Source organism: Calypte anna, chromosome 9 (genome assembly GCF_003957555.1).
Source record: "Calypte anna isolate BGI_N300 chromosome 9, bCalAnn1_v1.p, whole genome shotgun sequence".
Lineage (NCBI taxonomy): Eukaryota > Metazoa > Chordata > Aves > Apodiformes > Trochilidae > Calypte > Calypte anna.
The window spans coordinates 10695208-10721630 of NC_044255.1; the positions used below are offsets into that span (position 1 = coordinate 10695208).

At 37.4% G+C, this 26423-nt stretch overlaps 1 protein-coding gene across 1 annotated transcript; it reads right to left on the bottom strand.

The window, feature by feature from the left end:
* Positions 1 to 1868: 1868 nt before the first annotated feature.
* Positions 1869 to 25420, bottom strand: GK5 (glycerol kinase 5). Its single transcript, XM_030456086.1, has 16 exons — positions 25230 to 25420; positions 24254 to 24347; positions 22013 to 22088; positions 21485 to 21578; positions 20414 to 20545; positions 18730 to 18805; positions 17932 to 17993; positions 17768 to 17841; positions 17402 to 17462; positions 16180 to 16306; positions 13176 to 13280; positions 10724 to 10809; positions 6508 to 6611; positions 5145 to 5204; positions 4153 to 4286; positions 1869 to 2927 (listed from the first exon to the last, which is right to left on the bottom strand). The coding sequence occupies exons 1-16, from the start codon at positions 25359 to 25361 to the stop codon at positions 2791 to 2793; spliced, it is 1554 nt and encodes a 517-aa protein (XP_030311946.1). The 5' UTR covers positions 25362 to 25420; the 3' UTR covers positions 1869 to 2790.
* Positions 25421 to 26423: the final 1003 nt, after the last annotated feature.

A 26423-nucleotide genomic window follows, 5' to 3' on the forward strand; every position in this document is an offset into this window, starting at 1 on the left:
TTTCCCATCTTCATATGCATTACCATGCAATCCTAAAGTAAAACATTGACAGTCTCAACATTGTGTATATCTTAAAATATTAAATTATAAACTAGTTAATATTTATAAATTTTGCCTTTACTATCAAACTCTGCTGATGGCAAATCTGAAATTGCATACATTTTCTGAACTGATGAATACTACCCCAAGGCAGTAAAAGCTGTCATATTTTAAATGAAAGTTTGTATGATTGAGGTTCTATAACGGTCTTAATGTTCTTCTGCATAGAAAAAATTGTTACAGCAAAGTGCCTGTAAAAATATATATTTAATTGCTTAAAGCTCACATCAAATTTACTGTGAATAAACAGGTACTAAGTTTAAGATACCAGCACATTAACAACTTCCTGGGAGGATAAAATCAATTTTTCTTGTAACAGATAAGCAAAAGAGGCTTAATGATTAGTAACCGAATTTCTTCAATGTCTGTTAGTCTGTTCAGCCTCTGGGAAATTACACATCAACTACTACAACAAGCTGCAGCAAATGCTCTAACCTCAAAAGGCTGCTCCATCTTGGTAGACTTGAAGATACCTCCTGTTTGTTTCAGAAATTGACTTAATACTCTTAACCTCTTCAAAATTGAGCATACAGCTTTGCAGATCATTTGAAAGGCTTGGGTGGTGAGTACAGTAAGGCCTTTCTCCATCCTTAATTTGCAGTCAGGTTTACCTCCTGTAGATTTGAGGCTAGTGAAAGTAAAGCAGGTTAAATTTCCTGGTTCTAACAGTGTTATCCAGGAAAGGTCCCCTAGGACACTACCTGGAGCAAAAAGACTATGAAATGTCTTGGGTACCTTCTATCTAGCTAACTGTGCTATTGTAGGATGAAACCCACCACTATGTAAAGGTGCAGTACAAGGCACATGGCTAGCTGAGTTACCTTCAGAGAAGATATTTGAACAGAATGGGATTCGGCTCCCATCATCTGATGAGTCTTAAGGAAGAGGATAATAGGTGGACATGATTCCTAGGCAGACTTTGGTGAAACTCAATTCCTTCAGCGACAACAAAGTGTAGAATAGCAGCAACTGAAGCCCAAACTTGTGCTCAAAAACCAAGACTGAAAGCCTTTCTGTTTGCCCTAGCAGAATTTTCTTGACAGCAAGTATTTTCTTTAGCAGTGAGGTTGAGGTGGCAGAGAAAAATCACAAGCTGGAAACAGGTGTTGAAGCAAAGCATGTGTTCCACATACCATGTAACTACAGGTTCTTATCTTACAGCAGGAGCAGAGGGAACCTCATAAATGGACTTTATATTAAAGCCTTGGCACCTGTACAACCGTATCTTTTGGTCAAAGAGAAAAAGTGGAATATTGATAAAGCTACCAACCGTATAGATGGTGTAGTCTGGCATAATACTGGAAATCAGCACAGAAACCTGTTTTTGGACTTCAGTTCAGGATTCCCATTAAAAGTGGTTCAGGAGACAATGACCTCTGCAACTTGAAGAATACCCAGAGGAAAAAAAAGCCTATGTGCCAAGGTATAGGACAGGTTGAAGGACAAAAAGTAATAGAATAAGAAAATTGGTACATTAAGCTAAGTGTGACAAACAAAAGAGATCTGGTTTGAATAAGAATACAGCTAGAATAGATGCTTCAACACATGGTACATGTGGGAAGTAAACTGAGGGAATGGTGTATGATTTGACATTCCATGTTTCAGCACAAGTGACTTACAGTTCTTTGGCCCTCTTCAACAATGTTAAATCTATAAACATTTCTTGTCTCCAGTGTCTGTCAGACACAATGATCCACAGCTTGAATTTGACATTAATCTGAAAATGTTTAATGATTTTACATTTTTAAACCAATTTATACATACTCCTGATAAAATTATAATCATTTCAGATTAGTGATAAACAAATACATAAGAATAATGAACTACACATTTCTTTTATTATAACTTATTTTAAAAATATAAAAGTAATTCATAGCTTTAAAACCAGACTTTTGACTTCCTTTTAGCTAGTAATAGTAGGATGTAACAACAGGCTTGAAAATATTAATATTACTGATTTTTACACGTTAGATAGCATACCTGTGATTACCTTTTATGTATTTTATATTAGCTATGCCAGATAACATAGCTTTTGGCCTTTATAAAACAAATTTTTAAATTGAGCTACCAATTAGATAGGAACCCTCAGCTACAAAAGTCCTAGATTATTTTATTTTTATAGCGCTGAAAGTCTGTTTGCTTTTATATTTCACCTTCATTTGGTGTACAAAAATGAACCACAGCTGGGTCAAATATTTCCTTAGGAAAGTCAACCAAAAGGTGGTAAACAGACTACTAATAAGAAAGTATCTTTGTATAGAATCAAGTTCATCCCAACTACCTCCCCAGCAATCATTTTAGTTTTCTTAGAAAAGCCTTTTATCCTTCCTTAATGATTAACATACCAAAAATTTTAAAAAGCAGAAGGGAGGTGAGCTCCTCAGTTGAAAACTCATCATAGGAAAAAACTCTCCATTTCTACTACTTGGAAGGATTCAAGCTACTAGGCCACCCAAAGGAGGTCACCGAAGGGACACAAATCCTGCAGCTGGACTACAGCTGTCACAGGGATGCTATGAAGGTTCATTATGGTGTGGTAAGTAAACTGGCAGCAGGACAGTAACTGAAATACCATATACCATTACATTTATACCATCACAAATTCCAGTTATGGATTTTGCTGTCCTATTAATGTTGAGTTTTTATAAATAGTAAACCATTTTAAACCTTCTAAAATTAAAACGTCGATTTCTACCAGTGCAGGGAGCGTTTCATTGCTTGAAGCCAGGTGTCCATAGCAGGTTTGTATTCCTCTGGGTCCTTCTGAGGCTCAAAAACTGCTTCTATTTGCCTTAGCTTCTTTAGTTGTTCTTTGTCAGTCCAAAATCCTATAAACAGAAAGTTCATTGTCAAGCTCAACTGCAAATGTTATTTTAGTGTCGTTTTAATTTATTTCTCAGAAATTCAAAGCAGAAACACAGTAAGAAATCATGACAGCTTTTCTTTACTTAACCAACAACTTTCTCAGAGGGAAGCATATTTTTATCATGTGAAACTCCTTTCCAATAGCATCCACGTGTTTGGAATCCTGACAACAGCACATCTGCTTAACTGGGACTGTTTCCAAGGAACAGCTCTGGTACACTCAAGTCCCCTTAGGTTTCATCCACACTGTGCTTTTGGCTGCAGGTCCTTCTCAATGAAGAAGGGTCACAGAAACCAAGGCTTAGCTCTAGTTGCTTTTCACTGTCTTAAAAATTGCACAAACACAGAACACAGCTAGTATTACGTATTCAGATTAAGTTATGCTATTGAATCATCCTTGTCTACCAAGGGCTGCAGCTTTCTTACAGTTTTCATTACTAAGTTTTACCCAAGCATGTAGTTTTTAATCTTAGAGCTGTATTATTTACATATCAAAGATATTAGATGAAGTTAATATCCACCTATAAAATATACTTCCATTAAGCAAAACCACTGTCAGTTTGTAGCTTTAAGTCTGGTTATCATGCAACAATTCTGTGCGAGTAGAGCTGGTTTTTTTCCTCTGTTAATGATTTATTTTTTACTTCAACTGTGTTTATTTCTGAGAAAACTCTAAAGACTTAGTTCACAGATGAAGGAGTGACATGGCTGCACATCAGTGTGGCACCTTCCTTGTCATGTGATCTACTCACTCTAGTTCACCTTCTTCTGCCCCAGTAATGTACTATACTAAGTGTAAAACATCTTACAAACATATATGCAGATACTTTTCACATTAACCTCAGTCATTAGTTATTTACATACAACTAAACAAGCATACAACTGCTCAAAGAATTGGGAAATTGATTTAGAAATACAAATATCGTCCTTGTTTTGGTTTGTGTATGGCAGTATAATCTGTTTCTTTGGTCTACTGAATGTAGGTATGTGGGTAAAAAGCACTATGCAGAGAAACAAACACTACTAAACTGGGATTCCCACAAAAATAACTAAATTTGGGGGAGTTTTTACAGTTAAAGTTACCTGCAGTTAAAGTTACAGTTAAAATCAGTTTTCCTGATTTTTTTCCTTAGTTATGACCATACTTTATGAAAGAAAAAATGAAAACTCCCTTCAATGTATACATACCTGAAGCAAGGCCTGCTAGAAAAGCTGCACCAAGACTAGACATGTCTGCATTTGCAGGTTTTTCTATTTTCTTACTAATTAAATCTGAAGTCATCTGCATGACAAAACTATTATTACTGACACCTCCATCAGCTCTGTAGGGAGAGGGGATAAAAATTAAAAACAACAAACAAACAACTGAATACACAGGTACCTAGAAGCCTATCACCAACAATTCAGAAAACAACTTCTGGCATTCCCCATTTATGCATAAACCTTCTTGGCATCAGTAGAGAGCCAGGAAAGGAACAGAAACGCTCTCCTATCTGTTCCTTGCCGTGGTACCACGATGACCCCTGGCTGCCAGAAGGAGGATTTTTGGAGTTTTCTCAGCATGAGAGGGCCTGAGGCTCTAAGTCCTATGGTGTGCCCAAGCCAAGGACCTACCAAAATGTGCAAAGCAGTTTTCCAGTAATGAATGCATAACTCAGCTAGATTTTTCCAAGATGTTGTGAAAAGCATATTCTAGGGATCACAGTTACCTCACTAAATTTGATTCGCTTCTTCAAAGACTGAAGCAAAACCCATGTCCTAACAACTGGATTGACAGTATTCTCTTTCCTTCACAAATAGGTCCAGTTTTAACTGACCTCTTCAAAATACATTCAGTCTGTGACAGACCCAGCACAAAAAACTTCAGTAATGGTTAGAAGGACCTTTGTGGTAGGCACAGTTATATATTTGCTCTCTAGTGCTACCTTGCCTTTCTTTTTTTTTTTTTTAGCAATAAGAGCAATTCATTACTCACCTACTGACAATAACCAATACCAATAGTTTAAGAACTAACCCTTCTGTGGGTAAGCCCTACTGCCACTTTAGTTACATTAACATTTGACTTGGTGTTCATCTCCATCTCAGCTGCACAATTTTTTCAGCAAGACAAAAGGCATAAGATCACACCTACTTAAAATCAAACTCCCATATATTAAATTTAAAAGTTACAGGGAACTTACCGAATAGTTTGAAGAGGAATGCGTACTTTCTTCACAATGACATCATAAAGCTGTTTGTTCCTTTAAAAAAAGATATAGTTGCAACAAATATTATATATTCCATGAAGCGTTTCTAGTATCTACACAGATGATAAAATACAAGGCAAAAAAATGCCACAGTTGTGTCAGAACTGCTGCAATAGTTAATAAGTTTCCAGAATGCATAAATTATTAAAAAAAGAAAGAAAAAAAAGGAAAAAAAATGGACTGACATTGCTTTTTGTCATGGTGAGAGTACAAGTATGGCTAAATCATGGCCCATTCTATAGCATGTCACTGTAGAAGGTACATTTTTCCCACTTAAAATTACTGATAGATTTCTACAGGCACAATGCAATTGCTGATGTAACAAATGCTTTAGAGTGAGGAAGCCAAGTTGACAGCATTATTCAGTTTCTCCAGCTATTCTTTCAAATGAACATCTGAAGGCTGCAAGTTTGACTTGTTCTGAAACCACTTCATTTAATGGGAGAAAATTTAAACACAAAGGACATCTGGTTTTGAGAAACCCATGCTTCAGCTCAGGAATTACTGCAGCTCATGTTCCTCTTTTCCTGCAATGCAGGAAAAAAAGGCATTAGAAACAGGTGCAGCAATTCAGAACATTACCCTCCTCCAGACATCCTTTTTGCCAGAGGTTAACACCCAAAGCAGAAATGCTGAGTAGATGGAAAGAACCATATCAGCATTTCCTAATGGGCTACAGTGCAGGCTCAAACCATATTCATTCAACCTTTATGGCTGAATGAAACCATACACATGGTGCAAAGGTTTGCAAGGCAGAACCAGTCTGTTCTACAATAAGCTACTGATGTGATATCACCAGTGACTAACAGTAATACCTTTAACCTTGACAACTAGATCTGGTAGTTGTCCACACACACCTTTAAAGATATTTAAGATGCCTATTACTGTGTTTATAAAATACCTAAAATATTTTGTATTGGCCAAAAAGCTAACACAAAACTTCCAGCGTCAGAGATAAACGGGTGGGAGTGGACTACAGCTTCTGACAAATCACTGTCAGGTAATTAAGGACAAACCTTACACAGTAAACATTTTTAGAACAGCAGAAAACAATATAAATTAATAATATCAACTTCGTTACTTTATAACAAAACCTCTGAACTAGTAAATGTGCATGAGCTTATTTGTCAAGTGTAACAGAAAAAAAAGGAAAGCAGCTAAAACTCCTTATCAATGTAACAGTAATAGATTAATACAATTTATATTTTATGAACTGCACAAGTCCATGTATCCATTTAGCACAGCTGATGAAATCAAAAGCAGATCTATCTTAACAAAATAATTAAGCAAGAAGTACCTGAAAGCTACAGATTCCAATATAGCTCGTACGAGATGATTTCTGGTAGTGGAAGGTTTCAGTCCCATGAAAGAGGCACACAAATATGGGTCTTTTACAGAAATCTGCAGGAAAGATTTCACCATGAGTTCACTGAATTACATTTGTTGGCTTTTAAGAAAGGAGTCAAAGAGTAAGAAAAAAAATAACTTACGACAATTACAGGCAGCATATTGAAAGGAGAAAATTGAAAACAATATGTAAGCAGTATATAGTATTATTTTAGCTAACTCAGTGAGTAGTTTAAATAGCTTCTTTCAACAGGAAGAAGGTTTAAGTGACTTCTTATAAATCTGGCATACTGAACAACACTAATCTGTATGACTTCTTTGAAATACATGAAGTATCCGGGACAAAACACACTGATATTGTTCTCTAGCAAGATTTCACACACACTGTTGTTTTTTTCTTAAAACTTTCCTGAACTGCTAAAAGATAGATGAACTAACAAGATGTACTAAAAGTAACAATGAAAAGGATAGTTGTAGTGAAATGAGGCAACCAGGTGCCATTAATTGCCAGGGAGTGAGCATGAGCTTGTGTCAAGCCCACCTGTGACTAATTAGGGTGGACCCCCGCTGTGCATGAGCAGGACCAGGGGGCCAATAGGCCCACCCTAATTAGGCACAGGTGGGCTTGACACAAGCTCATGCTCACTCCCTGGCAATTAATGGCACCTGGTTGCCTCATTTCACTACAGATACTAACAATTTTTATTAGTTTATAAAACAGTCTGTTTTCAGAAGACACCAATATTCGGAGTGCAACTAAAATTCTAATGGTCACTAGATTGTTTTCTTTTTTGCTGGAGAATTGAAGGATCAAATGACCAATGCCCTCCCCACACCTCAACTCCTCTGATGAACTTAATAACGAAATACTAGTTTGCTGGTCTGTACCTGGTTTGTGACAATGTTAAACCTCAGTTTTTACTGTAGACAGTAATTTTTAAATTGAAACAATCCTTTCCACTACTGTGGAAGTACTGTGCTAAATATAAATTATGACGAAACTCACATCAAGTTTGAATTTTATGTGTATAAAATATATACACACATATTAATAAATTAAGAAAGTACTAACATGTGTGAGATAAACAAGCAACAAAATGTATGGATAGGTACACACAGTCAAAAGAAAAACTGGCATATTGCAGAAGTTCCTCCTTCTACATTAAAAAGAGGATTTTTTTTTCCATATACAAGTACCTTTCCCATTCTTAGAATGGCATCACTTGTATAGCCCAAATGGACAATGAAAATCCATGGCTTCCAAGTTTACAGATTTTCTTATACAAGGTAATAAACTAAAAAGAACAGACTCATATTCTACATAAGGATGAGCATCTTGAAAGAATCAGTTGTTAAAAAAACCAACAAAACATAACAGCGCATATATAAGCATCCATCCAATGAATAGTTTTAAGTTTTTGCTGTTACTACTACTCATAGTAAACTAATCCCAGAACCCCTGTTTCCAGCAGAATGAAGAAGAAGAAACATATTACTGCACATATTCTCTCAATATCAAATACACATTCACAATGATGTTTCCTCAGTGTTCTGCATCATAGCCAATGAACACATGGGCTTCACAAGAACCCTCCCCAACCACTGTCATTTTGATGTCTAACAAACATTACCATACAATCAATTTGTGTTAAGATCTAGCCAGGGAAGCTAAGCAGACATGTCCCTACGTGTTCAACTCTGCTCATGTCCCCTGTCATACCATTTAATCCATTCAGTTTTGTAAATTGTTACAGATTCTATTACTCTGAGTGCACAAGCTAAGCATGTTCCACTGAGATAAGCAGAGTTTTTAAAAGGCAAAGAATTCACATTGGTGGATACTATCGGTGGTAACTAGATGCCACAGTTAAAAGAGAAATCCATTCTGTTTTCTATGTACAGCTTCTAAATTTGGACTGGGAATATTAGAACTAGGGAGACACTTAAGCAATGTTTACCAATAGCTGGCTAGAGTTCCTTATGGAAACAGTGTCAAGAGAGAAAGGGGGAGACAAACCTGCAAAGCCAACGAAAATCCTACTGAACAAAAAAGAGGTTTTACCAACATCTCTAAAACTTTAATATTAACAGAATTAGGAGTTCAAAATTAATTCAGACTAACATTTGTCTGCCTTAGGATTCCTGTCGCAAATACTGAAATTTGACATGGCTCAACATTTGCTATTTTGCAGCACAGTTACTCACAGTAAATGTTAAATGGAAGCATTTCAGCATAATAATGCTTTATACCCCGAAGAATCAATATAATTACTAGGCTGGATGTTTGAGACAATAGCTGGGCTACCTGCTAAGAAATTAAATTTTTCTTTGCATATCAGACTTGCACGAAGGTAAGATTAACGATGGTACGTTTCTTCAGAAAAAGCACTAGTCCTGGGAATGATCAAACTGAGTATGGTAAACAAAGGAAGATGAAAAAAAATCCCAAAGAACTCTTAGACCCACACAGAAAGATGTATGAGTCCTCAAAAACATAACATGTAGTTCTAAAATGTATGCAATTCAAGCTAGAAAACTACTATTTAAGACTTCTAAGACAAAAAGAAGGTGGTGATTTTTGAGGAATTAAAAAGAATAATGTTTTCATATTAATGGCTTTTCTTGTTCAAGTAACACAGTACCTTTTTAAGACCTCACAGGTTCAAGTATCAGTTGTCTATACAACAAAAAAACAGGTGATGGCAGGTATTACTCAACCCCCACAGCACAGCAAAAGATTTCCCTTCTTCTTGCCTGGCTCATCTGTCCAATACAGTTCATAATGTTAATATTCCAAATGACAACTTTGAGACCAGGACACCAGTTTCTCCTGGACAGCATTACTGATTATGATAACCAAGTTCTGTGGAGATTTGGATATTTTCATGTTGATAAACCTACAATGTAGGAACAGTTGTTGCAAATGTGCTTTTAGTCAGATTATCTCACATTGCATAGGAAGTGGCATAACTAGATGAAAATCTTTTGGGGCTCTCCACAGTTCCCAACCTAGCAACAGCTACATTACCAAAACCTGCTTATTTTCATTCTTTATGAAGGTCTGTCAAAGAGCTCTTACAGCTCTGTCATATTTTGTGGTGACAAATTATGAATTATTATTACCAACTATCAAACCCAGACTGGAAGCAACTGCTCCATAGCTGGACAGGCAGCGTGTCAGCTCCCCAGCTATCACAAGTTGCCATTTAATGCAGTGTATTAGCTGGAACTCCTATCAATTCCAATCTAGACTAAGATGCTAGACTGAACTGCAGTATCACCCTCACTGCTGCCTCTGCACTGGGACAGCAACACACATCTGTAAGGAAATTCAAGAGGGATCATGACTCAGAGGTGGAAAGGACAGATACACGAGGATACAGAGGTCTCTTAACATAAATGGAAAGCAAGCAGAAAGAACCCAGAGCCCGTGACTCAGAAAAGATCACATCATTGCAGGAAGTTCCTCTGTGAGGAAAAGAGAAGCAAGCTACTAGGAAAGGGAGCGGACTGAAGTGGGGAAAAAAATGCCAAGGAATCCTTACTATATACACTGTGCTCAGTAAGAAGTCACAGACCCTATTTAAAGATTAAATCTGCATATCAAGGAAGTATCTAAATATTATTTAAATATCTTTGCTTTTCATAACACCAGGACTTACAACCTTGTGCATCTTTACGTATGTATAAATATTCTGATGAATTTTATCCTACATCTTAAAAAGAGGCAGAACAAAATCAATTATTTCAGAAGAGTGATTAGAAGTATTGTCTTAATAAGATCTCTGCATGTGGCAGAAAAGCTATGGCATCCATTTCTGTCTCTGTAGGTACTGCCTGAGTTACTGTGGACAAATCTTTTAGTTTATCTGTTCCCCAGGTCTCCATCTACAAAATTGAAGTCATATTCCTATTTGTTATGTTTTTTCTCATGGGGGAATGGTGTTTAAGCATTCTGACATGATAATGGTCTTCATATGTTGTGGTGAAGGACAGAGTCAGAACCATAGTAGTACAGAGTGCTGTGATAAGATGTAAACTACTACACTGAAACATGTAAAAGTTAGTGCTGTGATAAGATGTAAACTACTACACTGAAACATGTAAAAGTTATTTTTAACTGGGTTATAAAAATATATTCTCCATTGTATTAATAATATTTTTACCTGAAAACCTGGAACAAAACAAACGCCTTGAGAATCAACAATACTCCGTGCCATTTTTGCTGTTTCATCTACATTGGTGAAAAGATCTGTAAAGATGCATAAGTCATATGCTTTTATTATTTACTTCAATTTCTTCATATATTACTAAAAGTCTAGAATTAGACTATTTTCTTCTATAACATTGTCATACTACATGTTCTAAGGGAAATGATCACTTCTGTATTTCACGTTCAGTCACATAAAAAAAATAATTCTCTTCAGATGAAGCCTAATTCAAAAGGATCCTCTCATATCTGTTTTGCTTCTAATCTTTACATCCTGTAAGACATAAATGGAAATTGAGAATGCTAACAGTGGCACACTAAGTGTGCTACAAAACTTGACCTGAAAAACAGACATGTTTTACCTCCCAAAGATGTTACTGTCAGCCCTAGTACTAAATGTCTGCAGAGAATGCCCTCAATACCCACTGTATTTTATCAGCATAGCTGATATTTTTACAAGCAACTTGACACATAAATACAAATAAGGTAGGTCCTAATATCACCTTTTTAAAAGACACCACTTATATTTTCTCTCTAGCCAGATTTTTCAAAACTCTACAAGACATCCTTCTTTTAAGCTTGCTCTTCATTCACAAGCAATTCTTGTACAAACACCCATCTTCTGTAGTTTTCATTAATAATCTCATTATGTGGCCACATAAGTTTTACAGAAGACTAGAGGTCTCCCATAAATGAAAGCTACTGCTTTTTCTTGTCTCTAAAGCAAATTCTCCTATCAAAGACAAACTGGGTTAATCTAGCTCAAATTTTCTTTGAAAAAATCCACCTTGGTAACTTACCAGGATTTTCAACTTACCTTATTAACTTTCATAAATTTGATTGAAAGCTTTAGATTCTACTGTGTCCAGACTAATATGCCTAAGTCACATCTTTTCCTTCTTGTTGTATTTGCTATTACTGAACTATGTATAATATCTCTATGTCAGGACAGAAAATGAAAAAATTAAGTAAGGCTGAGTTCAGCCTAAAATTCTAAATACCCCTATTTCAAAATTCTTAGAAGTGATCTGGTTCCACTAACAGAAATTAAACAAAGTTTGTCCTCCTGTAGAAATTCCTCTTTCCAAAACTTTACTGCTATCACGTGTCTCATCTTCTGTCACGCTGAGCCTCATCAGCCTTACTGAGGTCATTAGCTTACCTTATGTTTTGGCCCAATTCCTTCTGCAGCGCATAAGTTTAGCCCTTCTCTTTATTTGTAAAGCTGATAAAAGTTTCTAAATTCTGCTTCTCTGCAATCATATTTCCAGAAAATAAAGGTCTTACTTATTAGAGAGTTTACAGCAGCATGGCTACTTGTTATGTCCCAATTTTTCCTGTTGTAACAACTGTAGATAATGCCCACTTCACTACTGGCTAGCTAAAACTCCTTTATACGCATTCTGCATATACCAATAATATCCATTTTATAGATGGGTAAGTTCCATATGGATAAATATCCAGTTTAAGTATGGAATTCAAAGTAGCAAGCTTATCTATGGACCACTGATAGCTGCAGCTATCAGCACTGAACTGTATATTCAGTCAAGTAATTTCCTCAAAAGACCAGCACCAGTCTGAGTCATACTTCATCCTTAAGGCCAGGTATGTGAGTATGCATGTTTTCCAGAAGTTGACAACTTCAAGAAATACAGAATTTTGTAGTGAACTATGCTTCAGGAAAACCTTTCCCAGACAGCTCAAAGCTTGAGACACTAATTGCTTTTTTACATCCTAATAAAGGTGAAATAAATATCTATGTAAATAGTTTATTGCAACACACATAGAAGTTGTCCTATAAACAAACAGGAAGTGCTTTTGAATATCAACTACTACAGAGCTAGTGTTTTTCGTAACCTTTTCTTAAACTAAAATGCAAATCTTTTCATTACCCAATTGTCATAGCCAAAAGGCACATCATTTCTATGTGAAGAAACATACACAACACAACTACCTTCAAGTTCTTCATAGAACTCAAGCTTGTTATTAATTCTGAGATGGACAGCTAGAGATCTCCTAAAAGGAACGTGGGAGATACTGAATTCACGATCATGCTACCTGCACTTAATGAGTAGTCAATTTCTGTGCATCTCAGATTAAAGTTCAAGTCCAAGTACCCTAAACCAGCACATATCTTACTTGAGACGGGTTCCTTTACACTATTCAAGTCTAGATACTGGATTAAAAAAAAAGTATCAGGAAGTTTTTCATGCTCAAGAGAAACCAAGTGAGGAGAGTAATGTTTCAGGAAAATAAACGCCTACGTATGTAGGCGAGGTCTGACGAGGAGATGATTGTGAAACCAAACTACTTAAAGTAATAAGTCCAGTAACATAATTATAACCCCATAAAACAGATTTTAAAGTCATAGTACATTTTACTCTCTAGAAGATTGAAGAACTACTTACCTATATCCTGGGCCCATTTTATGGCAGTGCCAATGTCTGACATACAGCCTTCAGTTAAGTAAACAACTTCTTCCCCAATCTTCCAACCAATCAGTGGATACAGATCTTTATTATTTTCCATGAAACAAAACAAAACACAACATCTAGCTAAATTAAATGTTTCCAGAAATCATATAAAATCAATCCTTACAATATACCCAACTAATAAAAAGGTTGTTTTTATTAAATTCCTTTGCAGAAGTCAAGCAAAAATATTTCATTAATAGAGGCTAAATGTATTTTTTTTAAATTGTGTGATATAATTACAAGACATTTGAACAACAGTTTGTTAAAGCCAAAGTTAAACTGGAAAAAAAATAACTATCCAACCACAAAAAACCCACCAACCAACTACCTTTTTAAGCTTTTTAAGCTAAGAAGAGCAACTTGCACTTAGTTTTTTATGTTAAGAATGTACATACTTAAAAATTAATCAACATTTTCCTACTTTTTTCAATCCATCTAATTTTCCTCACTTGTTTCTAATTGTCAGAATTAAAAAGTCAGAACTCACTTTCCCAGAACTTAAAACTCAAAGGCTGGGCTTTCAGAAAGGAAGTGGAAATACTAAAACAGACACACAAACACAAAAGAAGCCAACACAAACTTAAAACATGGAGCCTCTTCACAGAAGACAATAAAAGCAATAGATTGTTTTATCCCTTTTTCAATATGCAGTGCTTTCTTATACAAAGCAAGTAAAGAAAACATTTGACAATTTGCCCATCCTTGTCCCCAAAGGCTACAGCCAGTTAACTACAGCATTTTACCTTTATGTTTGCCCAACACAAGCAACAAAACAAACACCTAAACACCCAAATTACATACTTTGTCTAAAACTACAAAAGATTAGCACTTCCATGGTTTAGATGACAGGATTTGCAGTCAGTTATAACTTCCACCAAGTAGTGTTGGCTTTGCAGTGACTAAAAAAATACTCAATGACAGGGTTTTTTTCCCATTTTTCTCAGAAGGCAGAAATCCATCAAACACTGTTAGTGTTTCGAAAAAACAGTACAGAACCTTTCAAAAAGCTTCCTGCTTGAAGATACTACTACATTAGAAATAAATAGCCAATTAGGAGGGCATCACAAACCTGATGATTTGTTCTCCTCTTTGCTCCCTTAGTATGTCAAAACTTAACAAAAAGAAAACTTAAAACAGTCAGTGTGAACTCAGACTTTTTTGTCTGATATCTGTATTAGTAAGATCATTGAACAAACTTCCAGAAAGAACTGCTTTTTAACACCGAAGCAAAAACCTTGTCATCCAGTTCAACAGTAGATGTTTTCCAGCACTGCAGATCAACAAATGTTTTTTCATGACACCTGGTAAGAACCAAAGCATTCAGTGGCCACTGCAATGAAAACCTCACACAACCCAAGTACTGTAACTCTTGGAGTGAAGAGAACACTCAGACCTTATATGGGGCCCTGCTCAGGACTTAGAGATGACAGGTAATGCAACAAAGGTCCCACTAACTATAGGACAGGACAAGAAAAGCATCAGAAACATGTAGGGATTTCTCTCAGTTTTCTAAAGGTGACTTTGCTGATATATATAAGTGCCTCTCACAGAAGCATCTCCAGTTTGCTTGCCTCTGCCCAGAACAGCAGCATCATAGTACTAGAGGAACTGTAGGAATCTGGTTAGACCTGGAGGCACTCTGGTGCTTACAGGGGAAAAAAATCAGCAGCACCTATTTATATTCAAGTTTTTACTCGTCTCTTGAAAGAAAAAAAAGCGATATACATATTTTCAGCATGACCCTTGGCAAAACCTCAGTTGCTAAGAACTATCAGACTGCAGGAGAGGTGGATTTTAATACAACATGGTTCCATCACTGCATTCTGAGAAGTGGTTTTCCTCAAGGAACATTTTTTAAAACTGTCATATGTAGCAACTAAATATAGATCACAAAATAGAGCAGCAGCTAATGAGTAGGATGCTACAGGGATTCATCTTGCAGTCTTAAATACATGTGTCAACTTTAAAGACTGAATGCACTACAGTTCATGCCTAGGGCACTCAAAAAGCTAGGTACGTCTCCTGTCCTACTAACCACACTACACAGCAGCCAAAAAACATAGGGAAAATAATTGTAACATAAATAAGAACCTAAAGCAGTTCCACAGCATTGCCTTGAAGCTTTCAACTCCTATCAAATCTCAATAGCCAAATATTTTAAGTACCACATGTTTTTGTTACTTCATTTCCACAGACCACAAACAACTGATTTCCTGAATCCAACTGTCATCGTAATGATATAATTTGTTAACTGGAAAAGCATTCACATTTACAGGGAATCTGATATCCCTGTTAATTCAGTTCTGACACATCTCCTGTATTTGCCAGCAGCCTTTCAGACTGTAGCTGGTAAAAATCTCCACTGTCCTCCTCCCCTGCCCTATCCCTTCCATTTTAAATTTTAGGCTTTCTGAAATTACTGTTTAAAAATATGACACACGGAAAGAGTGTGCAAACAAAATTGTTTCACTATCCATTGTTCCTCTCTTAACATAGCCACCTATGAAAACGTAACAAGCCTGAAAGTTTTGAACACTAAAAAACACACTGGGGAGCCTATTTCTAGTATTTGAAAACTAAACTAGTAATTGCTAATCCTGTATTATCTCACTGCAGGTACTTCAGAGCATAACGGCTCAAGAGGAGCAATTTAAAGTGATCAACCAGATCATTTTGATGTGAGAAGCAAAAGGGCCAATCCAAACAGACACAATTCTGAGTGATGTTACTTAAAATCTCTTTATGAGAAGCATATGTCATCACAACCAAGATCTATATTTCCAATTAAAATTTCCATGGTCTTCCATTATGAACTTTTTCTAACGTTTTTTCTGCCACTGAAGATCGAAGGAAAAGCATAGCTCCATTTTTTTTCCTATGCTCTCAACATTAACAGCTGTCACACAACACAAAATACTCTACAGTTTCACCAGCTTACCTCTTTGTGATGCAAAGAGATGCTCTCCAGTATTCACATTCCAAAAACCACCTGTTCCCATTGTCAATTTAACATCTCCTGGGTGAAAACAGCATTCTCCAAACATGGCTGATTGCTGGTCAGCTACCTGCCATACCAACAAAAACAACACAACAAGTTAGCTACTAACTACCAACCTAAAATGCTGCTGGATTTTAAAATATCACTGCTAACACTTCAGAATTCTGAATGCACATACCATTCAGAAAGGAATGGAACATTAAGAGAGGACTTGTGTACCATTTCTTAAGTATCTGCAGGCCAACCCAACAGATTTATCACTAGAATCAAATTACACCAGGTTTGGACATTATGTGGATTTCTGTAATATTGCTTGCAACATTGAAAAATTTTATGGAAACAAAAGAATTATTAGTATTTCACAAAAACAGATATTTCCAATACCAGGCAGCAGAAGACAGTAGCTTGGCTTGAATTCCCCTAACAGAAAGCTGAAATTTTGAGGTTTTACCTTTCTTTTTTCCTACAACGCCTGTACCAAATTATCCCATGCTCAGTCTTTCAACAGTTATGGTTAATAAATGTATTTACTTATATCTGTGCCTTGGTGAAACAGTAAATTTACAGATAAACTGAGTCTATAATTCTTTCAAAATAATAGGAGAGATTCATGTTGGTTAGATATTATTTCCATTTAACTGAATTCAAGCAAATTTTTTAGGCAAATTATCACTTTACAAAATAAGAGACAAAACCATCATGTTATTTGCCATTCATTTATAGTGACAAACAGAAGTAAAAGAAATAAAAGGTACCGTAAGTGGAGTTATTAATAATTACTCTTTTATTTGTTTAGAGTCTTGCTGAAGTCAAGACAGGATGGACCAACATTAGTGAGAAGAAAAAGTTATTGCAAGCCAGAGAGAAACACATTACCAGAGCTTAGCGCAGAACCCAGCTTTTTAAACTCCTATTTTCAGTGCTTAATCATCTGGTCATCTAGCACCTCAATCTCTAGAAATGCCTGTTCCTCTCTCCTCCTTTCTCCCTCAGTTTGTAAACTGAGCTTTTGGACAGAAATTCAACACCCAATTCTACTGCAGTTAAGTCACTGAGAAGGAATAAAGAGTAGTTACTAAATATGCAAAGATTAAATCAAAGCTAAATAACAAGAATACAGGCACAAGTGTAGAGATTGAACTAAGAAAACACTTTCACTTACCACTGCCATTATTGGAATAGGTACCCCAAATATTTCAGAGTCAGTTGATCCAAAGTTGAAGCTTAAAACAAATGTTAGGGAGAAACATCACAATACTAAATTTGCCTTTTTGTCATGATACCTAGACATACAAGGCGTGGGTCTGCATCACATATGAAAGGTAATTATATCAGTTTATTTTAAAAAATTAAAGCTAATTCCTTAATAAATACTGATAGTAAAAAAAAAACTTATGGATGCAGTGTGAAAACATCTGCATATAAAAGTACCTCTATGATTACTTAGCCTGTGCAGATTATGTAGCATTTTCTAAAGGCAATTATTTTAACAGTTATAATATTCTTTTGAATATGCCTTCATAATTACCTTGTGTCTTTCACTGGTGGATAAATAGACATTGGAATGGAAAGTAAATTACACAAAGAGGGGTTCCAACATTTCTGAAATAATATGGAAAAAGTAAAATTGTCAGCAACTCTCTCAATAAATACAATAAATAGCAACAACAATTTTTTTGGAACACCACATACCGTAAAGGGTTCAAAAATGCCTGTAGCACTGGCATTTGAGTAATCTGTAGCATACACAGAACCTATCATAAATAAATAACAAAGTAAGATTTTGCATAACAAATTACTTAAGAGTAATTTTAAAAATACTTTTTCTTTAAGCATCTCCAGCTTCCATGAAATATAAACTGAGTCACTACAGGCAAAGTCATAATGATACAAGGAAGCAAACCTACTTACCCATCACTATAATTATATATTAACTACTGTATAACATTATTTTAATATATTAATATTATTTAGTAATATCATTAATAGAACTATGTTGGTATTGCATATAAATATTTCTATATTAGTTACTATATCAATTACTTTATTTTACCCTCATGAAAATGGCCAGAGTATTTTTGACCACATGTACCACACATCATAACCTATCCAATTAACCCTCAGGACAGAGCCTTGTAATTCTTCCACATTTTTAATAATTCTTTGTTAGTTGGCTTTCTCAGGTACTTTTCTCCAATCAAGGACCATCAGTTCTGACAGCCCTCTTTAAACCTTAAATGCTTAGAAGGTTGATGACATGGAGTAACTATTTCTCTGATTGCCCTTCCAGTGAAGCCCAAAAGAAAATTAATTCAGAAGTTGGGTTTTTTTAACATTAAATATTTTACAGTATTCATCAAAACAAACCAAGAAACCCACAAACTGTCAAAAAAGCTTTTGAAATCTAGAATGTATCAATGAAAGTCATGAATCTCATTACTTAGATTCCAGTATGTTTTATTAATATTTAAGAGGAACTGTAATATTCACCTTTAGTCAACCTATACAATAACCACGTATCTACTGTTCCAAAGCAGCAGTTATTTTTTTTGGCAGCTTCTTCAGCCTAGGAACAAATACACACACAAAAAAGTATTACAACTGGGTACAATTTCCTGATTTTTTTCCTCATTTTCATTGTGGTTCATGATAATGTTCTCAAAAACCAAGTCTCTGACAATTTTTTCTTTTAAAAAGGGTGTGCTACATAGGTAATATTGTATTATAATATATTATAATATTATAATAATGTTATTATTACTGTATAAATAATATTATCCTACAGTTCATGCCCCTAATAAAGAATAAGCAGTTTCTTACAGATGTTGCTAAGGAAAGGAAAGCAATTAATCTTTTGCTGCAGTGGCAACAGAGCCTTAACAAGCAGGACTTAGTAGTCTTAATTATAGCAGTGGTGAAGGAGTGCTGAATAAAGAATGAATAACATCCTACATACTGCATGTAAATTAAAAATTAACAGAAATAGAAGAAATAAGTGTATTTTTAAATAGATATTGAGAAAAATAATGACAGGGACACTGCTTTTTGGTTTATGTCGTCTGTAAAAAGTTCAAAATGTTATTTTACTTGGGATTTTCCCCTTTAATATGGAGAATTAGTGTTTAATTTGCACTAGCTGATAATGTATACAACAGTAAAATTCATAAAAGAAGGCACAAACTAATTAACTCAAAACTGAATATATACATTATTTGGTGTAAGTAAGAGCCATGAATTTCTTGAGCTCCTTGGTTGGATAGTAATGTATTTCTAATATTAGCTCCTGACAAAATCTGGAAGAATACTTATCTCAGACTGAAAACTAAGCAGCTGCATAACCTTCAATTCTAGAATCCTTCAAATTCACACCACATATTTTCAAAAGATCCAACTAAAATATACCTGTAAAAAATTACACTTAACCTTCTCAACAGTTGGTTTTGTGACAGAAAAATATCAGACTAAACTTAAAATTTTCGGGGTTTCTTTTCATGGAGTAGGAAATGGATGATGAGCATTTTCCTAAAAAATAACTTGAAAATTAGCATAGAAAATAAGATCACTGAAGTTATAATTACAATAGGAAGAAGGAAGGCAAATGGTAAGGAGGAGAGGAAAGAACACAGCAACAAATATCTCTGTGCTTATTAGTCCATTAAATTATACTAGCACAACTTAATTTATGTGTATTTTCCAATATGCACTACAACAAAATGTAAAATAAACTGCAGTGTTTGATTGGTACTATACTATTTGTGTAATTGTACTTGTGTAACTGTAACGACTGGAATAATGCAGAGTGGAAAGAGTGATAGTTGAAAACAGATGCAATTGTCATGCAAATCCAGACTGCAAACAACTTTAAAACAATTACTAACTGCATAATTACACCAAGTGAAATAAAGTGACTTAATTATGTTTCTTATCCATGGAAAAAACCTTTAGCTACTACAAAAACTGTTTACTACTACTGTTTCCTGAATCAGAGGAACAGGTTGGATAAACACAAGTAGTTATTTTGGTAGAGAGGCTTTGAAGATAAACACAGACAGAAGTCTTCCATTCTGATTCTTTTGAGGAAAAGAATAAGCAAGACAAAAGCAAAGAGGGTATAACCAACTGAAGTCACTATCCATTATGACTGAAGCTGTACTTTTTTTCCTTTCCAGCTTACCTCATGTATATTTTTAAAAACCCATGACAACTTCATAGAAGTCTGTTGTGTTGAAAAAGTAAGAAAACTTGGTGCCAAAAATCGGTCATTCCCAGTCAAGAAATGAAGAACTGTAAAAATTATATGGATTACCTGTTTCAAAAGAAAACAGTTAGTTAAATTTTAATCTCACACTTTTCAATCACCTTTAAAGAATGTCAACAGACATGAAAGCTGCTGACAACATATTAGATTCAGCAAGGTAAAATTCTGTTAGATCATCCTGACATAAGGTTTCAACAGTTCGCCTTCCCACAACAAATACCACAGGAAAGACCAGCTGGACTGAGTTTTACTGACTTCTGCTGGCACACTGATAAAGACTGTTCTGCCTTACAAAGAAAGGTCACCTAAATGAGAACAATGCCTGATGTGGGTGACAGTGTTACATACTGTTATTGCAGTGAAATTTCTCCTATAGGAGACAGGCTCAATTATGTTTTAAAAGACTATCCAAAACTTAATCGTTAATGAAGTTTTCATTCATGAAAGAAATCTGGGGCAAACCCAAGGATTTATTATTGTAGGTGTGCTAATTAGTTTGCACTTATAGGAAAAGTAACTTCAGGTTTTCCAGTTACAGCAATTCTCTCTCTTCTAAAGGTATGAGGCATGAGCCACAAGTAGCATAAAATATACCTTCTAAACTGAGCAGAGTACATTAAAAAAAACCCAAATAAGGAAAAAGCATGAAACAAGGCCAACCAAGACCTACGTAGATTCAAAACTTATTTGTAGTGGCATTAACATGTAACATCTTCATCTAAAAAAACCTAAAAAGTAACAAATTGGCACGAAAGAGCTACAGATACCTTTCCCCTAATTAATTCTGCTCAGGCCGTTGGTTTTCTTGGTACTACTACATTTTCTCTTGGTAGGATTTTCCACTCTCATCTTGCTCTGTTGAATGTTTTTAGGCCACAGCACATCACATTAACAGGACATTGCCAGTATTTCATATACTGCCCTCACTCTACATAAAAATAAATCAGTTCTAGTATGTCCAAGCAGTACCCAGCTTAGCAGTTTTACCTTCAGCAGAAGGGACTTATTCCAGGAATTCACAAGTTCAGAACTTCTTAAGTCTTGCCAACTTATGAAATTATGAAAAGGTTTCCCTGTCTTCCTGAAAAACAGTATTTGCAGATTTCCATTTAAAACTATCAAACATAAACTGGCCTCCCAAAAATCAACATTACTTATAATTTGCAACACTAAGACACTTAACACAAGGTCAGCTCCGAAAATAAGTGCATATCCTCCTAGCCATCTTGTGGATTTGAGTAAATAAGTGACAAAATTCAAACAGAATTAAAAAATTTCCATATGCATCTCTTTCTTCCAAAGTACTAAGAACTAATCAAAAAGGAAATACGCTTTTAAGTGGTTCCCAACTGCTGTAAGGTGTGACTGTGCAAACAAAGGAGAACATCAATGGCTGACATTTGTTGCTCAGAGGTTGTGACCTGACTTAATTCAACATTTCTACAGTCTGCTTTCATCCAGTCTATGAATACAAATTAGTATAAATTCATTTTAAACAACACACACTATACATACCTGTGCCATGTAATGAAAGTTGCTCTCTGTGTTGAGATGCCAAGACCAGCAATTTGCCTCATGTGAAGTCCTGCAGCTAAAAACCAAAAACAAATCACACCAAAAACCTTATGCAAACAAAAATACAACTTCTTCTATCTAAATATAAAACATATGGCATATTTAGGAAAATAATAATAATAATTTAAAAGAATACAAATCTCTACAGACTGACCAACTAAGTGGCTAGAACAAGGAAGCATTAGAGAACTTAAGGTCAGACAACTGATTCCAAAGCAATTAAAAAAACCTTACTTTACCAAAGCAGTTGTAGCTCACTGACCCTTTCTCTACCTTCTGAAAGGCTTGTTTTTATTTTACTTAAACAGTTCCAGTGACAAACAGGCAGGTTACATATGCCTATATAATCAATTAAAATGGGCATTCGACATAGATGAATGTGACTGAAAGCACAAACAGAAATACCTAACTGCACTTTAGAGTGGCATGTCATACTGCTCCCCATCTCTGCAACCTCCCTGTGTCAACTATCATGCTCTCTAGACCCCTCTGTGAGCGGAGCTAAGTTCTCTTTTAAGAGAAACACAAATCAGAAGACACACATGGGTATTTTTCAGCTAAAGCTGCAAGGGCTGAACCAGTACCAGGGCCAGAAAGAAGAGTGGGACCATGCAGCCAGAAGCAGTTTTAACTTTTAGGTAGTATTAAACTACATCAGCTCATCCAGTCAGGCACAGAATCACGTTTTAGCTCCACAAGCCCGTTAAAGTGCTCCTTTGCTTTCTTTCTGTATACAGTCATTCCTGCCCTGGTACCACACCCTTTCTAGTGATGGCACAAATATTCATAAAGTTCTGTTGACACAAACAACCACACAGTGATTTGATTCAGGAAACTGCTCTGACTGGAAACAGCCCTCTAGGAGGGTGGGACTTCTTTTGACAGCAGTATGGGCTCAGACTCACTTGCATTACCCAACCACGTAAAAATGGCTTGCCCACAGTGCACACAGCTTGGCCACAAGAGGAGCTTCACCTTTTAAAACTAGCCAAAACATTTTCTTCTTGGTTTGCCCTGCAGAGTGGAGTGGAGGAAGCTAATAAGGTCTTCAGGAGTTGAGGTGGCACTGCTGTTTTTGTGCCAGAATAGTTGTGGCTGCTGAGAAAACAGAACAAGAGCCCCAAATAATCTGCAGCAGTTTATACCTGGTAATGGTTACTTATCCTGTTCCCTGGGCTGCCTTCCAAAGGAAGAGACAAGAGCAGCTTTGGCTTGAACCAGGCTTAGCACCAGAGCAGCACTTGGAGATTACACTCCAAGTAACACTCCAACCCCACTGCAAGAGGGGCTGAACAAAAATTTAAGCATTGAAAGAGTATGAGGCACAAACATGCAACAAGGAGGCTGGAAAACTGAAAAAAAGTGACTGGGGGCGCAGATGACAGGCCAGCACATCAGTGTGGCACTGAAGGTGATCTGTGTTGGATCAGGTATAATGGGAAAGCTGAGGGAGCTGTGGACTTAGTACCCAGATAGAGCAGAAAAACAGGCAAGGGGAAAAACAAAAACAAAAAATCATCAGAAGTTGGGCAGAAAAAGGAGTTGTGTCTGTTCTAGTGCGTGAAGTACTAGAACAGGAAACTACTAGAACTAGGAAATGTTAGACTGAAGTACTACTACTACTACTACTACTACTAATAAAAAACCTGAATGCTAAGAACTGTTTGTAATTTGAGTGGGGGAAATGAGAATATGCAATCATAATAGAGCAAGCACAACCATGCAGTATCCTGCTCCCATTCTCTCACACACATCAACACAGTATGGACACAGTATGCAAAACAGTTGTAGAACAGTAGGGAACAAGAGAAGGAAGCAACTCTACTTTCTGTACACAAAGGCATCCGGTGGAAGAACACTGACACTGGGGAAGGATACATGCACAGAATGCTAAAGCAACATGACACTGTCAGTGACCTGTAAATCAAATGGGCACACTACTTCTACTTCAATCCTAATTTTGCAACACTGAGAGAAAAAAATTAATTGCTCATTAATTTTAAAATTAAAGGGTCATATTTTACGTATTAATGGAATCATCTTTCATGTATGCTGTAGACTCGTGCTCAGCAATGAATTTTCAGTACTTTTAAAGAAATAAACAAAAATACTGTTATTGTCTAATCAACTAACTTTATTAATTTTGATGAATAATAGTCTTCAGATTTTATAAGCCATTACCTTGTACAGCCTCTTTTATCACACCAACAAACTGACTCCACAGCACTTCAGGATCTAATTCAACCCATCCAGGATGAGGATAAAGTGACTCCACCTGTTAACAAAAAATACACAGCATTACTACAATCGCTAGTTCACAAAACCAGAATTCTTGTCCAAGTTTCTACAAATACGCTTGGGTTTGCTTTTTTTGGGTCTTAATTTTCTGACTTAATTCCAGGGAGCACCTGCCAGCTGGGCTTCAAGCAAAAGGGCCTGGTACCTCCAGAACGTCCCCTTCCATCACTGAAAATTCATCGGGTTCCTTACACTTCCCCTCGCTGCATGCTCTTAATTGCAATAGGCAACAATAAAAAAGTTAATTCTGGAGATTGTAACCGATCCCAAAATCACGAGCTGTGTGCTCCCAAAATCAGGAGCAGCCTGACATTCATATTTCAAAGTTAACACTTTTCTGAGAAGCGCTGTTAGATAATGACAAGCGTGTAAATGCAAGTCTTACGCAGGTCTCTGCTATGCCCTGCTAACAAAAGTCGTTTTGTTCAGAGAGGATTTAGTCGATAAGCGATTAAAGCGAAGGAGGGAAAAGGAGGGTGGGGGCAAACGCCGAGCTGCAAGGCGGCCGGGGGAACGGTGGGGTCCCGGCGGGGCCCACAGCCGGGCTGGGGGGTTCGTTTCACCCCGGGTTGTCTGAGGGCCCTCGGGAAGTCCCACCCGGCTCGGGGTACAGTGCTCGCCAGACCGAGCCACGCCGGGTGAGCGCCTGTGAGCGCTCCCCGCGCCGAGCCCCGACCCACTCCCGCTCCGGCCAGAGATCCATAGACCCACCAGTCAGAACCGCCCAGCACTCGATGGAGAGTGGGCACATTCGGCCGCACCACAAGCGCCCGCCTCTCCCGCCAAGTCCCACCGGCGAGGTGAGGGCCCGGCCCCGCCCCGATGAGCGCCCACCACTGCCCCTCCGCCGCGAATTCACCTTTCTGCAGCTGGAGCCCCTGACGGCGGCCGCCCGGTCATAGACGTGGCACTTCACCACCGTGCTGCCCACGTCCACCCCCACCACGTACCGCGCGGGGGCGGCGCCGCTCTCCGGCTGCCCGCACGGCATCACCCGCCGCGCAGTTACCGCCGAGTGGCCGCCTGGCGGCTGCCGCCCGCCACAAAACCGCCACCCCGCAGCCCGGCCCCACCGCGGGGCGGGCGCCCGTTCGGCCTATGGGCGCGGGGAGCGGGGCGGCGGGGGGCGGGTCGCAGCACGGCAATGCCGCCGGGGTGGCAGGTGGAGGCCGCCGCCGCCGGGGGCATCGGGCTCCGTAGGCCGCGGCCTGGCTGTGGAGACCGGCGCTGCACCGCACTGACGCGCAGCTCTCTCTGTCGCTGAGTCTGGCGACGGCGGAGACAGCACCCACGTTACTGCAGCTGGCGGTTCCCGGGCCGCGACCGCGCCTTCTCAGCGCGTCGGGACCGTCGGGACCAGGATCCTAATTCAAAGGAAAAACACCGATCCAAATCCCCTCTTTTTGGCCTCTATGGCTCCTGTATAAATTCACAAAAATCTTTTAATTAAAACCACCGAATGTGAAAGGGGTTCTAGCAGACAGAATTTATCGAGCATCCCCATAGCATTTCTTCAGGCTGGTCACACAGCCCCTGAACTACCTAACCCAGTTCCTCCTTTCAGCCCTATGGAAAAAAAAAAGTAAGCTAGAAGCAGGTGTTTACCAAACAGCAAGGTACAGTCACTCCTGGGATTTGTCACTGAATGTACTGCGAGTAAGGGAACAAACTATAAAAAGTCTTCATCTGCAGCAACGCTCGTGTGCCCACACCTTCCTTCACAGAAGTAAACATGTTCAAAATTACTGGTGAAAGAAAATTAGTGACAGAAATGTTCGCACAGTGCCCTTAGATGAGGTGGGGTTTTTAAACAGAACAACCCTAAATATTCTCAGTTATGTAATAAAATTCAACCTCAAATTACTGTCAATAGAATTTAGTTTTAACCCCTTGTTTAATTAGTCACTTAGTTTTAACCCCTTGTTTAATTAGAGCAGGAAAAGAAAAAAACAACATAGAATATATTTTTCCCTTGCACTTCTTCTTGGTCCCTCTTAGAAGTCCCCTATGAAAAATATAAAGATATTACGGGGGACAGCAGTCATGCTACTCG

What these genes read in the sequence shown, in the direction of transcription:
- GK5 (XM_030456086.1), bottom strand. Translation starts at nt 25,361, where the DNA reads ATGCCGTGCGGGCAGCCGGAGAGCGGCGCCGCCCCCGCGCGGTACGTG. An exon ending in GGGGCTCCAGCTGCAGAAAG is followed by an intron (nt 24,348 to 25,229) that starts GTGAATTCGCGG and finishes TTTTGTTAACAG; the next exon opens with GTGGAGTCACTTTATCCTCA. An exon ending in ATTGTATAGGTTGACTAAAG is followed by an intron (nt 17,994 to 18,729) that starts GTGAATATTACA and finishes TATTTATGATAG; the next exon opens with GTTCTGTGTATGCTACAGAT.